General features: G+C 37.7%; 2 protein-coding genes across 2 annotated transcripts in view; one reads left to right on the forward strand and one right to left on the reverse strand.

The window, feature by feature from the left end:
• LOC141375164 (uncharacterized) overlaps positions 1-16,629 on the reverse strand; it is a 340,778-nt gene that overhangs the window by 248,016 nt on the left and 76,133 nt on the right. The gene's annotated exons all lie outside the window — the stretch shown is intronic.
• adam19a (ADAM metallopeptidase domain 19a) overlaps positions 1-16,629 on the forward strand; it is a 227,908-nt gene that overhangs the window by 24,649 nt on the left and 186,630 nt on the right. Inside the window, exon 2 of the mRNA XM_005172361.6 lies at positions 5,196-5,269. Coding sequence (XP_005172418.1) covers positions 5,196-5,269 — 74 coding nt within the window. The remainder of the gene's footprint in view (positions 1-5,195; positions 5,270-16,629) is intronic.

Below are 16,629 nucleotides of genomic sequence, written 5' to 3' on the forward strand. Positions count from 1 at the left end.
CTATAACTATAAAATAACACACTTTCATTTTTCTTCCTACTTGTTAATAAGGCTTCAAGGGGAAGCAATAGAGGAAAGTGAAGAGAAAGCGAAAAGAGGAAGATTACTAATCCTCTTCTCTATCAGACCGCCACTTTTCTCCTGAGGTCTGTTCCTAAAAAGCCTGGTAAGAGAGGAAGTGGAAAAAGCGAGGCTCTTTGGGACCCCCATGGCAGTTGAATGACTTGACGGGCAGATAATTGTCAACCAGAGGAAGGTCAATTTCACTGTGTTTGAAGAGCAACTGCCCTCAAGCCAGCTCTGGCCTTCTTAGATCATTCTACGGGAACAATGTCTTAGGCTGGCTTGCAGCTAATGCCTTCTCTAAACCTATTAGTTTTGGAAAATGGTTTTCTCTAGAGGGCTATAGTCTGCGTTGATGGATTCTCTGGATTTATGTTGTGCAGGCGACAGGCTGATTATTTTACGTTCCCAGAACTCAAACTTGGCCTTTGATGATGTTTGTTGTGGAAAAGCACCAGGGTAACAAACAGAACGGACTGTGCGATACGTCGCTTTCTGATTGACAGGCCTCAGCGATTTAGATCATGCCGACTTCAGACGAGTCCGATATTTTAGCATTAGAAAAGATGAGACCATTACAATTTGGAGATTGAGAGAAAATTGGAAAAAGGATGGTCTTGCGAATATCATCCCGACACACTCGCCTCTCGATCAATTCTATTGCTTTCTGTTAGCGTGTGTCATATTTTATAAACTCCAGCCATAAATGGATATGGCGAGGTCAGTAATGATCTTATTTTTCCACATTTGAGTGCACGACAGCGCTGTGTGAGACCCCAAATGTCTGGGATCAAGCTGAGAGGGGGATGCTTATTTGTTTCTTTTCACAACGAAAAGTGCAATCGTTTTGAAAAAGAGAGGGAGGTAAGAGAAACCCTCGCATCTTTCATTACCTCTCCTATCTCCGTCCTTCATCGGGGATAATGAATAGCCAGTTTTGCTGTGCTGATAATCAGCTTGTAAAAGCTTGTAATTTTACTGTCTAATTTTGGATCTCTCAAGAGCTTTAAATCAAGTGTGTGAAACCCGAGACATAGCAAATGATTTATGAGGATGATTATTCCTCTTAATCATGAGTGATTGAGGGAGATTAATAGTGTGACCTACTGGCCACTTTCAGCCGCCTCTCTAGAGTTGATTAACTTAATACCAGGCCTAGATTGCCAGACTGTATTGTGCTGTCATAAGAAACACGTCCGTGTTGAACCTTCAGAAGGTTGCAGGATTGATATAGCACAAACATGGTTAGTAGTTCAGGGTGACTGTAGGATTTCATTTTGAGGTACACACAGAAGTCGGATCATCCAGAATCAACAAGTCTAAAAGCATATCAGATTGTTTAGCTTTTGTTGTGTAACGTGATAAAAAAAATAAAATGTCACATGGTACAACCTCTCAAAACATTTAAAAAAAATACAAACTGAGCAATGAACAAATCACATTTAGCAAAATACAATATAGAAAATACCTATAAAATTGCCTTCAAATATAGGACAATATAATAATATAATATAATTTAATTTATATACTGTCAAAACTTGCTGCAGATTAAGAAAACACATGCATTAACAAAGAAAGCACCAGCAAACAAAGAAAAAATCAGCATTCGTTTGACAGCACATGTTGCAAATCCTCACAACGCAAACACATTTATAAAAAACACGCTGCTTTTTCTCATAATGCAAACATTTAAAAAAAACGCATTGCATTTTTACACAACACATAACAAAATTTTCAAGGTGACCCTAAAATGTGACAGACCTGACTATGTAGGCTAGGGTTATTTAGGCTAATAAAATACTAAAGACAAAGTAATAAGGATTTGAAAATAAACAACAAAAAACTTACCTTTTTAAAAATCACCTACAACTTCACCAAGCAATAGTCATGGCACAGCGACTTTTGTCACGTTGTTTTCTGTTCGTATGGTGTGTTTCATAAATTGTTTTATTCATTTCAGAAAATGCAGTTTTATTCATTTGTTTGCCCTGTAGGAAAATGCAGCACATTTTTAATATGTATGCATTGTGAGAATTTGCAGCATGTGTGCTGTCAAACAAATAAAGATGTTTTCTTAATTTGCTGGTGTTTTTTTGTAATTGCAAGCATGTTCTTAAATTGCAGCACATTAAGTTTTCCTGGCCATTGTAAAAATCTGTAATATTGTGAAATATTACTATGAGCTAAACATAACTATTACACACACACACACACACACACACACACACACGTACGCATGCACGCACGCACGCACGCACGCACGCACACACACACACACACACACACACACACACACACACACACACACACACAAATCTGCATATTGTATATTTCTGTGAGGACAAAGCTGTTTTTCTTATATTATTCTTTGTGGTTAAACTTATGGAGTTAATCTAGGGTCATATATACTTGCAAAATAAAAGAAAGTTTTGCAAACAAAAAATAAAGTATTGAGTAAAGTATATAAAAAATAAATGCAAATCTCCAAAAAGCGTAAAGCATAAATTTATTTTTAGACAAATAAAAATAAAATTTGCAGAAAAAAATGAACTGTGAATAAAATCAAGCAGTGCAAACAAATAAAATTAGATAAAATATTTACAATTAAAAACAAACACAAACTATAAATATAACATTTTTATAACATTGCCATTCAAAGCCCATCTAGTCAATTGCAATGCTTATTTTGGTTTGCTTTTTAGTCAACCGTAAGTTTGTGATGCTGTTTTTATTTTGCACTTCACATTTCTGCATGTTTCACTTTGTAACCCTAATTTGACAAGGGGTGGAATCGAGGGAACTTGGGCCTTTACGGCAGGCCTGTACCTTCCTCCATTTAAGGGACGTCTTAGGTCCAGGCCTGCCGTAAACACCCAAGTTCCCTTGCCCTCTTGTCAAATCAGGGCCACAAAGTGAAAAGCACAGCAACGTGAAATGCAAAGTGAAAGCAGTTTGCAACATCACAGTTGACTAAAAAGCAAATCAAAATGAGCATTGCAAGGCAATGGTATATATATATATTTTTTTGCAAATATAGAGTATATAAGTTTTTTTTGATGCAAATATTTTAGTTTTTTTTGCACTGCTTGATTCTATTTGCAGTTTTTTTTTTTTTTTCTTAAAGCTTAATTTTCCCATTACAGTTCTTTATTTTTGTTGGCAAAATTCTTTTTTATTTCTCAAATATATATTTTTTTTTACTCTGCAACTTTTGGAAATTTGCATTTATTTATTTATTTTTACTTAATACTTTATGTTATGTTTGCAAAACTTTCTTTTATTTTGCAAGTATTTATAGCTCTAGATTGACTACATATAAACTGAGTAAAAGGCATTTTAGAGTAATCAAAACTCGTTAAACATTTTCAAACTTGTTGAATTTGAAAAGATCTTGTTTATATCATAAGATATGTGTAAAAAATGCTGGCACATGCATTGTCAGGGGGGGGCAAAAATGCATTGAAATTTATTTTAAAATAAAATACCAAATACATCCATTTCATGTGCAAAATAAACTACAAAATACAGTAGCCACTAATGTATAAAAAATGCTGTATTATTGTATTTTAAAAATACTTCTAAATACTTTTACTAGGGAGCATGACATTTCTTCACAAACTTTCCATCAACTGACCTATTTGATCAATTCCTTCACAATTAATCTGACTTAGGGAAGCAAACAATGTTTGATAGCAACAACTTTTCTCTTCCACTTTGTTCACCTATAGGGGGAAGTTGTGGTCTAATGGTTAGTAAGTTGGACTTGTAACCCAAAGGTAACTTTACAAGTCAAACTCACCAACCATTAGGCCACAACTTCCTCCTATAGGTGAACAAAGTGACAGTATATTTTTAAAGTCCCTCTGGATTTCCACCTGCAGCATTAGGACTGAGATTGATAATGTTCTGAATGCTCCTCATCTTGTTCCTCAGGACTGATATTTTATTCCATCTCATTTCTCATGCAAAGATGCTGAATTGTACACTATACAGCCATTACATATTACTGGTCTTAGCATTGCTCAGTATACTATTTTTAATGGTTGTCGACTTGCTCCTGAATCTCTCCTTAGCATTTGTCTGGTTCTTTCTTTAAGCATAATTTCCGTCCACACTCCAATCACTGACCTTCAACCTTCTTAAAAATAAATAAGTTTTCTGTTCTTATCTCAAGCTTAGGCAAATAACTGAGAAAGCACTAATCAGAGGTCTCATTTTTAAGATGTCATCATGTACCGTAGACTTCTTGCAAAGTATTTTACAGAATTTTAAAGGAACAAAACTACTAGACACTAAAGTCTAAAGTACTGTAGCTAAGCAGAGCTGTGCCCGGTCAGTAACTGAATGGGAGACCATATGGGAAAGCTAGGTTGCTGCCGGAAGTGATGTTAGTGAGGCCAGCAAGGGGCGGCCAACCTGTGGTTTGTGTGGGTCCCAACCCCCCAGTATAATAATGGGGACTCTATACTGCTCAGTGAGCGCCATCTTTCAGATGAGACATTAAACCAAGATTCTGACTCCCTGTGGTCATTACAAATCCCAGGATGTCTTGCGAAAAAGAGTAGGGGTTTAATCTGGGCATTCTGGCCAAATTTGCCCTCTGGCCTCTGTCCATCATGGCCTCCTAACCATTCCCATATCCTTATTGGCTTCATCTCCTCTCCACCAATCTGGCGCAATATGGCTGCCGTCGCATCGCTGAACACTGGTGGTGGATTAGGAGATTCCACTCAATAAAGCAGTTTGAGTCTCTAGAAAAGTACTTTATAAACGAAATGAATTATTATTATTATTATTATTATTATTATTATTATTATTATTACTATTATTATTATTATTAAATATTATTATTATTAAATATTATTATTATTATTAAAGTATTTTGATACAAAATATTAAGCCATTTTCCTCTAACCTTTTAAAAACAAATTACTAAATACCATTGTGTATTTGAACTGCATATTTGAAATGTATGTATCATAAATACTGCCCTTCCCTGTGCATTATATTTCCCAAGTATGTTTGTTTATCTATGCATCCATCCATCCATCTATCTATCCATCCCAGACATCACGTCACATTGCTCTTAAAACTGAAATGGTTCCATGCTCTGATTGTGTCTGTCTTTTCAGACAGGGGACAGAGAGTGACGGTGCACTGGATCTCTCACAGTACAGCACAGCAAGAGCCTGAAACAACATTTAAGGTAAGGTGAAGATAATGATATATATATATATATATATATATATATATATTTATTTATATATATTAGGGCTGATTAAAAAAATGTACGTGATTAATCACGAAATGTAATTAATTATGATTAATCCCAAAATGCCGTATTTATTACAGAAATAAAAACACAGGCATGTAAGTGCCATTCGAATTTCAAAACAATCAATGCCAATAACAAACAAAAATGCTTTCCATGTTGGATTCTAAGAGGACTAAACACACACACACAAACTCACGCACACACACACACACAAACAATGCGCGCAGTGCGGGTGAGCGAGAGGGATCCCTTCAGATTCATCAACAAGCATGATCGCGTTCATCAAATTTGCTTAAACTAAGCATTCTAATGTATGGCTGTATTTCACAAGCAAAGAATCTGACACACCAACGTGAAGCAGTCACTTTGCAAAAGGGAGGAAACATGTCAAACTTAATGAAATATTTGAGGGTTCTAGGACGCAGATGTCTTTGACAGCTTGCAAATTCATCTGGGACTTTCAGTCACATGGACACCAATACTCAGCTTTGATGATTAAGAGAATACTGATTAAGAGTCGACCATGTAAACAGCGATTTTTGATTACCTTAAAGGATCACGCGAGTCCCAAAATGCAAAGGTTATTTTTCCGTTTGCCATGCGTTATCAAATTCCATTAAAACATCCTAAATGAAAATATGCTGAATGAGAGTGAACTGCTGAACTGCAGTTAAAGTCCAAAGATTAAAAATGAAACTCCCAAAATTGCATGAAACTCTGGAGGAAATGCAGGATAGCCTGGTGATGTGACATTAATTGTTTTATACTGAAACTATCCTCCTTGGTCTTATCCAAATTTCTTTGCACGTTAAACACACGCAGGACCAGAGCAAGCTGAACTTGCGCTTTAGGCAAACGGCAATCACGTCGTTTTATTCATATGGAAGGTCAAGGACCGTGAGGGAGGGGGTGAGTGTAGTGGTTGAGTGTGAGGACCGGGGTGTTCGCTCACTATTCTGCTGCCCAAGGCAGCCGCCTAGGTCGCCTTTATAGACGCGCCAGCTCTGAACACATGTCGGCCACAAAAAGAAATGAAAACAAAAAAACAAAATATATATATATAAATATATATATATATATATATATATATATATATATATATATATATATATATATATATATATATATATATATATATATATATATATATATAGTGCCTAACCAAAAAAAGTCACTGTTTGGTGGGAAAGAAAATATTTAAGAGCCCGTCACTGGATTGTTATTGCAGTGATTGATATACAACATTTATGGCACATCATATACTTGGCAACACTGTTTTTAATTAATACAATATGTAAATTTTGGTTTTTCAAGTACTCAGCAATACTTAATGGACAATTTGATGATGGTTCGTAATCTTTTATGAGATTAAAGATGTGATTTTCTAGCGTTTGCCCATTTACTATAATTTTTTTTTCTAATAAACCTCTTGTGTCAATTAGGCTCAGCACGTTTGGTACTGTTAGGCCTTTATCAGCCTGGTCTAATGACTGGGACACACCAAGCTGACGGTCTTTAAACATCTGTCAGGCTAGTTTGTTTAATGTGTGTTTTGTCGGGTTCACGTCAATGAGCGAGAAGTACTGTGAAAATAGGACTTAAATGCTGCTTAGTTCAATGTTTGTATGTGTGCAGCACTAGTTCTGAATTCTCTTTGTTGAATGACAATACAGACTTCTGCCACACGGGGGTATGTAATTTTCTTAATCTTTTTCACATAGATTACATAGTGTGCATCCTTTCATGCAGGCACAGGATGTATGTTCTCGTTCTTGTCTCAGCCACTTTTAGCATCTCTGCATCCTGTGAACAGGAATTGAAACTGACTTTTAGACTATTGTTACCAGCTCTCAAAGATGCATGTCTGAATGACTTACAGTTTGTTTAAACTAAGTACAGTTTTTTTCCTAGTAAATTTACTTATCAAATGTTGCAGAGCAAACAGCCATGACAGATTTAACTTAAAGGGATAGTTCAAACAAGGGTTGTTCCAGTTTTTTGTTCTGTTGTACACAAAATAAGATATTTTGAAAAAAAGATGAAAACCAAATAACCATTGACTTCCAATATTAATACATTTTTTATTGAATTATTCCAGCAACTCCTATTTGATTCATTAAGTGATTCATTTGTTCCCAAATCCCTCCCTCCTCCTGGGTCCAATAACCCAGTCTGTTGTGATTGGGTGACTGCGTTCAGCGCAAGACAGAGAGAAACGCCCACCATGGCTTATCAACTTTAACTACGTTTACATGGACATCAGTAACCAAATTATTTGCCTTAATCAAATTTAGACAATAATAAGATTAAGGCGTTTACATGAATTGCTTTTTGAATGTTTCTCTCATGATCCTGTTTTACATGTAATCCTTTGATTAATGATTACATGTAAATTCAATTAAGGTGTTTACATGTCTGTACTGCACTTCAATAAGGAAACTAAAATCGGCATACTCCACATGTCTTAATTCGATTTCTCTTTAGTTCGATTATGACCTTAATCTGATTAAATTAATCAAAAATCACTGTTTACATGGTAGACTCTTAATCAGGGTATTGTCTTAATCGCATTAAAATTTAATTATTGGTGTCCATGTAAACGTAGTCACTGTTGAAGTAGTCAGAGTGCAGAGTGTATGTGTAAGTCTAATAAAGGAGTGCATTAAAGCAATGCAGTTAAACACCAGCATATTGCTATATTCCTAACCATGACACACGTTTTGAAACTTGACCGCCACACGTGTGTAGGAACAGCTGACGGTGGCCATAGCAAAGACAAGCGGCAGATCATAGGGAGCTTACAAACACATTTAAATCTGTAATGAAAGCAGCATGCATCACATTTTCAGCGTGCTTTTAGACTTGATATAATAATATAAAGAGTTAACCAGATACACTGCAAGCCACGTGGAATTGTTGCAAGTAACAAAACACAATTAAATACATAATTTGGCAAGCTAGAGAAAACAAGGAGGCAGCCATTTTAATGACACTTACTTACACTTGTGAAATGGAGGAAGGATATGGGGCCAAATGTACGAAGACTTGCGTGGAAATCATACTAAAACATTGCGTACGCACAAAACTGTAAATGTGCGTACGCAGAAAAAAAAATCAGATGAATGAAACACTGCGTAAACCGAATCCCATGCATATTCTTTGTACATCTGAATGAACGAGAAACTGAGTGCAACATGCATGAGCGCAAAAACCCTCCCTGCCTCCTCCCCCGTATGAATATGCTAATGACTCTACTTTGGCAAAACCCAACGAAAAAGCAAAGGCAAAAGCAAGCAAGAAGAGAAACTTTGAACAGAATGTGAATTTGAGGTGCTCCTTTCGGAGGTAGACCAGAGAAAAACGTCCTCCGGAAATAACAACAAAAGAAAAAAAAAATAGAATGGGGAGAGTTTAGCTGATGCGGTTAACACAGTTGGGTCTGAACATCACACTGTGTGGATTTTAAAAAGAGATAGTGAGATGTATAGGTGCAAAATGTTGTAGTGCCCTTAACAGTTTGAGTGGCGCAGCTAGAAAATGCATGTCATCATGTTTTGACACGTTCGAGCATGAACTCTGTTCGAATACAGCGTCTGATGTAATCTTTCTTTTTTTTTTCCCCCGCTACATATCAGATATCTATCTATCTATCTATCTATCTATCTATCTATCTATCTATCTATCTATCTATCTATCTATCTATCTATCTATCTATCTATCTATCTATCTATCTATCTATCTATCTATCTATCTATCTATCTATCTATCTATCAAAAAACAACATGTAGGCTTATTTCAGATTTGTGCATAAACAGCAGCGCCCTCTTGTAGATTTGAATTTGTGTAATTACGTATTTAAAGTTTTGCAAAAATGTAAGCTGAGACTCATGTTTTTAGTGAGGCTGAGCTAAGTGAATGTAAAATGGCAAAAGATCAGGTCTGTCCATCAAGACTTGCCAAGTAAACGCTTAGCCTTTTTGTTTTAGCAGTATGTTGCTGCTTTGCCAAACAATGTGGTAAGTTGTGCAAGAATGGATGTTGTTGGCTTTAAGAATTGTGGCAAAGGTTTTTTTCATGAAATGTAATATTAAGGTCAACACAGTGAGTTTTCTCTTCATGAGGCGGTCAAGCCTGTGCCTGACAAGCCAGTCCACTGGGCACTTAGTTGTTCCCTTTTGCAGCTGGCAGCGTCTGCATCAGTGCCAAAAAGCAGCTCCTGATAAGCACCCCAGGGTTTTGGTTCTTGTTATAAGAGTTATGAAAGCCCATAGGGGTGCTGTGTTGGTGTGTACTTTAGACTCTTCCATTATGAGGAAGGCCTGAAATCCAGACAGATCCTGGCATTTGGCTTCCGCAGGTGTTCTAGCATTTAGAGTTTCTAACAAGCCCCTAAAAAGGTCCTGTTGGAGGAGCCAGATGATTGTGCATTGTAGGAGACCTCCTGCCTTCTGCAGGATCTAAACGAAGCCCTTTTTTTGTTCAAGTCAATGACAAAAATCAAGTGGGGTTTCAGGCTGCTGCTCTCATCCTGATTTTAGTTTCTGTGTCAAGTTGTTGCAGGAAAAGGATTCAGTTTTTGACAGTTCTCCGGTTGGTGTGTTGTTCTGTACACTTTTTCTTGTTTGCCCACTCTGTGGATGGTCATTAAAAACCACATGAATATTATATATCATATCATATATATACTGACCACCCACTCTACCGGTACATGTTTTCTGTATTGACCATTGAAAACGCCACATAAATATTAGATAAAAATAAATAATCAATGAAGTTCTCTTGTGAGATTGCTTGACCCCTCAGATGAATCTATTCCCATTGGTTGATTTAAATTCTCAGCTCTCCCTGCTAGAATTTTCCACTTCTAATGGATCGTTGCTATCCTTGAATAGTGTTGCAGTGTTACATGTTCTATAAGACATGAGCGCATATCCTTGTGCACTCTGATTTCCCAGCCCTCTTTTCTGTAGTATTGACAACCGTGCTCTGTCTCTACCTCAGTGCCCTTCGGATGCATCTGACCCGCTTGGCTTGTTTTGAAACTCTTCGACAGCCTGCAAATGTCAAGCTAAATGCCTCAAATTCAGGCCAGTTGAACCTTTATGAGAAAAATGATGAACATGCAATAATATATATATCTATATATATATATATATATATATATATATATATATATATATATATATATATATATATATATATATATATATATATATATATATATATATATTAGCTTAAAAAAATTATAAGATGTCCAGTGTTTTTGCTTTTGAAGATTCTTTTTAATTATCATCATATTAACATTTATTTATTTAGTTGTATTTTACTAAATGCAGCAATTTATATATTTTTTTTCGTCAAGGATGTTTGTCATTCTTCAGTAGGTGGTTTAGCATGGACAGTATAGAGTCCTCTATTTTTTCATCTTCTGCTTCTTCTTTTTATTGTTGTTAGTAATATTCAACTCAATTCATCTTTATCTCTATAGCGCTTTTACAATGTAGATTGTGTCAAAGCAGCTTGACATTGAAGTTCTAGTAAATTGAACTGTGTCAGTCCAATTTTCAGAGTTCATTTCAGTTCAATGTGCTTTTATTTTCACTGATGAAAGTCCATACACTGAAAAACAAATCCATTGGTGTGCAGCTCCACACGTTCCGAACCAAGCAAGCAAGCCAGTGGGGACCGGCTGGTGTTCAGGATGGCCCATGGGATCAATGCAAACACTCGTCTGTCACTAGGGTCTCATGCTCTCCACTTCACCATTACCACCACAGCATCTACTCAGGACCCGGCCTGGTCCAAGATTATGGATACCTTAAGAAGTCCTCGATGGTTGGCATAATATCTATACAGCTCTTGGATCACATCAATGGCTAGAAGCCTCTCCAAAGGTTTAAATAGAAAACAAACAAAAATAATAAGTATTATTAAGCATACTACTTTTATCAATATACATTATCATTAATATACAGGATCAAACAAATAATCTGCACAAAATACAACTGGATTGCACTGAATGATTACTCATTCATTCATTCATTCATTTTCTTGTCAGCTTAGTCCCTTTATTAATCCGGGGTCGCCACAGCGGAATGAATCGCCAACTTATCTTTGCTTATTTTACATTCAGTTCTATTATTTACTTACCTACAAGGGGATGCAGTGATTCTCAGTATAAAAAAAAAAAAGGTATCATCCCGTTGTCCTCCAACAGTTCAGTGGGTCCTGTGATCCTATGTTTCAACTCAGTGTAACTTCAGACAGACACATAAACATAACGAATGCAGTTTTTTATTTTTTTTTACTGTTGTTGCAAAGATTAGCTAGATCAGTGGTCACTAACCGGCGGATCGAGGTCCATGTCTAGACCCAGAAGCATCCCATAAAGATGAGGACATACAGCAGGTTTGTTACTTTAGTCTTGCTCCTGCTGAGTGTTCTTCCACACCCGATCACTCCTGTTTTTTAGTCTGTTTACCCGATGTCTGCTAAGAACAGTTTTCTTCTCGACTAACTGTTCCTGTAGAATTTAGAGAAAAGAGCCGAAAGTTCGGAAGAGTTTCATTCACTATGATGGCGCTGATGAGTGAAACGGAGCTCGTTGTAATCATAACAAAATCATAAAGAAATCCTAAATAAAAATGCATTGTTGCCTTGGTAATGCAAGTGTAATTTAAACAGAAGTAATCAATATTCTAAAAGTGCATAATCATTAAGATGTGTTGACATAATTATTATGTGCATAATTGGTTCAGACTGAAAAAAGTGGAAAACTAAGCTTTTTCTCTTTATTTTTCAATTTATCAAGCAATTTATCTGAACGTACAATTTTCAAAATACCCTATTAGAGATCTGAGCGGGACTGAAATTTTAATCCTGCTCACGCCAGGTTTTATACCGCACCCGACCACTTCCACCACATATTTAGCCTTTGTTGACCCACTGCCCAACCCGCCCCGTTTTCTACCCGACCGGACCGTTTACGCTAAATTTAGATCTTGTTTCCAAAATCTCACATTTAAACTGGGTACTACCAAAAGATAACATCTAAAAGTGTAGGTTGTGCATGGATTGTAGGCTAAATGTAAATTTTTTTTGCCCCTTTGTGATGAGAGTGCTGGGTGATGTGTGGTGAGGTTTGTGGCTTGTGAGGCACTGACTCTTTTTAAAGTCAGATTTACAAACATACAGAAGTTCAGGTAATCTCCCGCAAATGCATAGAGACTCCTGGTTGCCCGCAAAGTGATAATAATCTTCCGGAATTAACGCGTCTGCCGCCCGGTCCTTGAATTCGTCTGTGCAACTCTCCCCCGCTTTTCAGATACGTCATGCTTACACGCCTCCACCGCTCTTCAGATACATCGCACACCACCTGTTAGACCGCTTTATTGCACTATATTGTTAGGCCAACCGCTCCTGTTGAAATTACATCAGAGTTCCCAACCACTACCGTATTTTATTCTGAAACTTATTCCAGCGCCACAAAAAAACTGGTTGGCTCCTGCGGGAATGCAAACCTCTATACCCTACTTTTATTTAATTTTTGCGAGAAAATGCAATTCTACAGTGATATGTTTGAAGCTGTTGCATTGTCAGGTGTTTTTTAACCAATTTATATGTTAATGGTTCTTTGAATTGCTCTGTTTGCTCTTTTTTTAAGCAAACTCTACGAAAAACCATGATACATACCGAACCGTGAGTAGATTGCACCCCTATTACCTACCTACCTGCTTTCTTACCTTAGCTATTTTTTTTTTATTACACGAATACCTACATTTGGATATGTATGTCCCCCAATTTTAAAATATGAACATGTATTTCTTTATTTACTGTATTTATTTATTTATTTATGTATGTATTTATTTACTCTAAAAATTATATTTTATTTTAAAAACCTCAGATATATGGCAGAAATCATTCTGAGAGAAATTTAAGGGAAGCATCATATTTTTATTAATTATTTTTGCTTTGATTCAGTAACCTAAAACAAGATGCCTTTGACTCTTCAAACAGAGGGTGTCAGCTGTTGTTTGGTCACTGGTGCTGACTATTAATTTGATGGTAACTCCTTGACATTTAGGTCCAGCCTCTGAATATGTCACCATCTCCAGAGAGAAACAACCAAATCGCACAGCTGGATATGATGTAAATAGAACAATGAGTAAATTTACCAGAGCATGAATTGCTTTATAAAGCTCAACAGAAAGCTTTGATATCGTTCATTGTCTGTAAGAGTTGGTGGTTTCCTGTAACACTTTGCACTACAGCAACTGTTGCCAAATGCAGCAAGAACAGATCCCAACATTATGCAGATGAGGACCAAAGTGACAACTACCACTGAGAGCGAGCAAATACTTGAAACCAACAGCTCAAAGTCTCTGCAATCTCTAGTGATTAAATAGCTGTCAGCTTGAATGCAGCGTTGTGGCTTCACCCTCACTGTTGGTGTCTCTCACAGACTCACATGTTTTCATTTAATAGTTGACTTCACAAATAGACAGAAAAACACACGTTTGTGCACTCACTCATAGGCTCTGAGAATCTGGACGTTTGATTGAACTTTTGGCTCCTCTGGTGATGATGTAATGAGTCGCTGTGCTGTTTGGAGCTTGGCTGAATGCATGTCAGGCGGATGTAATTTTATACGCTGAAACAAAGACACACAGACACTCTTCCCTAAGGATGGGGGCAGGGGAACAGACCGCCTGCCAGAAACATAGAGTGTATGAAGGAAAAATCTTAGCCACTTATAGCTAACAAAAATCACTCTCTGGCTCTTTGTGGCTCACCAAGAGCATATGGTCTAGTATTTCCATCTTGTTTTCCAAATTCCCCTCTCAAATATGTCTCTTGCTGTCTTTCTATTGCTGAGAAGTAGGTCTAATGCAATGACATTCAGGCATTTTAAGTGTCACTTCAGTGTCCAGATGGATATTTCAGCGTCTTGTCTGGTATTGAGTAAATCAGATTCCAAGATGTTCAAGATATGTTTCTTTTTTTTCAGGCAGTACACTGAATGATTTATAAGAACACACGCTCATTGGAAATATGTACTTCAGCGTATAGTTCAAAACCATACTTCAACATACCTTTGGCTGCTGTTTCTTGTTAAAATGAATGCTGCATGGCAACATTTCTATGGTTCGAGCCTTGGCTAGGTCAGTTGGCATTTCTGTGTGGAGTTTGCATGTTCTCCCTGCGATCGTGTGGGTTGCTCCGGTTTCCCCCACAGTCCAAAGACATGCGGTAGTGGTGAATTGGGTAGACTTAATTGTCCACAGTGTATGAGTGCGAATGAGTGTATATGGATGTTTCCCAGAGATGGGTTGCGGCTGGATGGATATCCGCTATGTAAAAACATGTGCTGGATAAGTGGGCGGTTCATTCCGCTGTGGCGATCCCAGATTAATAAAGGAACTAAGAAGAAAAGAAAATGAATGAATGAATGAATGAAGATTACTCTAAGAGATGAATGTTCTATGTACTGTAGTATGAGTTGAATTAAGAGTTGGATGGTTTTAAGAATGTTCCTTTGTGGTTGCTATGAATTTATGAGTAGTAGCTTGAAGGGGCGCAACGATACCATTTTTTTGGAACCGATCCGTTACCAAAATTCTGAGTTTTGAGCGATGCAGATCCAGTGTTTTTCCTACAATTATATAAGAGGGGCGCTCCGACCAACCAACACCTGTACCCGCCCCCCTTAAAGTCACGTTAACTGTATTTTCTATATAGCGCCAGATTACAACTTTTTAAATAAAAAAGCTAAATAGCCGTATGTAATATCCTATTTATACAACAGTATGTCATTTCTGTTCTGCGCTCGCGTCACTGCAGCTAAAATATATACAGATGCAGAGATCCCAGGTCTCTCTAAAGTTGGCAACAACTGTGGTTCATTTTCATTCGTTTAGTCATTTTCCTTCAGCGTAGGGGTCACCACGGCGGAATAAATCCCCAACTATTCTGTCATATGTTTTAAACAGTGGATGTCCTTCAAGCTGCAACCCAGTACTAGGAAACACCCATCCAGTGGTGTAGCGGACGGGCCCGCAGGGCACGCACCGCGGGGGGGCCTCGCCTGATTAGGGGGCCCCACGTTGTCGCGATTTTCAATAATTGAAAATCCTGGAACCGCAATAATCAAACTCTTGGGAACAACTGTGGTCGGAACCAAAGTTCACAGGTCTGTGTTCTCTGAACTCCTCTCAAGCGGTGGACTACTTCATTCTGATTGCTTGCCGCCGAACCCGCGTCATAGCCAATGAAGACGCGCCGCTGTTTCTCGCCGCTCGTTAAAAAATGAATGACTTCTGGCTACTTTGACGCTCTCGCCGCTTTCGGTTTGTGATCGCTTCTCAGTTTGTGAAGGATTCCCCGCGTTGTCGCTCCACCCCGCCTCCTTTCCCCGCTCCTCCATTTGTGACATAGATATATACTCTAGATATCGCATAGGGACCCTGAGCATGCGTCAATAGCGCCGCCACATTGGTACAGTGCTCCCAGGACAAATGTCATTCAACCGCACTAGTCAAGACAGTGTTATTATGTAAAGATGCGGGACTTTAGCGCTGTTTACGAATGTAGTAACGAGCAAACAAAGTACAAAGGCAGAACATTTCATCGGTAAGATAATTTTTTTTTCTGTTTTTGTATGTTCTGAACTTTTGTGCTAAACTGTAGCGTTATTGATGATAACACAGTCACTTACTGCATTCATCATAAGGCAAAGTAGCTCCAACTCGCACTAAATACTCGGCTTATGCTAGTTTTGTTGAATAAAATCAGCAAATAATGCAAAAGAAATATGACACGGAGATTTATTCACAAACGAATCGCTCCTTCCGTCAGTATGAGAAGTGAAAGCAGGAGAGGAGGTGTGTTTCAGGACACGGATTAGATCAAATTTAACAGGGAGGGTGAATAGTACATTTCTGTACACACAAACACAAGCTTTTTGTCAGGAATGCCCGTGCGATCAGTGATCCATCAATTTAGAAAAGTGATGTAAAATTATAATTTTCATAATTAAAAAAAAATTCATACTAACATCCAGGAAAACTCCCGATCATACATATATGTGTATATCTCTGGCTCTGCCCCCCCCTTCAACTGGGGGCCCCATCGGTGATCCCTGCAGGGGGGCCTCCGCATTTTGCGCTACGCCACTGCACCCATCCACTTTCACATGACATGATTAGCCTTTTCAGTACCTGGATGGGAGACCATATGAGAAAACCAGGTTGCTCTTGGAAGTGGTGTTAGAGAGGCCAGCAGGGAGCGCTCAA

The sequence above is a fragment of the Danio rerio genome, chromosome 7 (assembly GCF_049306965.1).
Source record: "Danio rerio strain Tuebingen ecotype United States chromosome 7, GRCz12tu, whole genome shotgun sequence".
Lineage (NCBI taxonomy): Eukaryota > Metazoa > Chordata > Actinopteri > Cypriniformes > Danionidae > Danio > Danio rerio.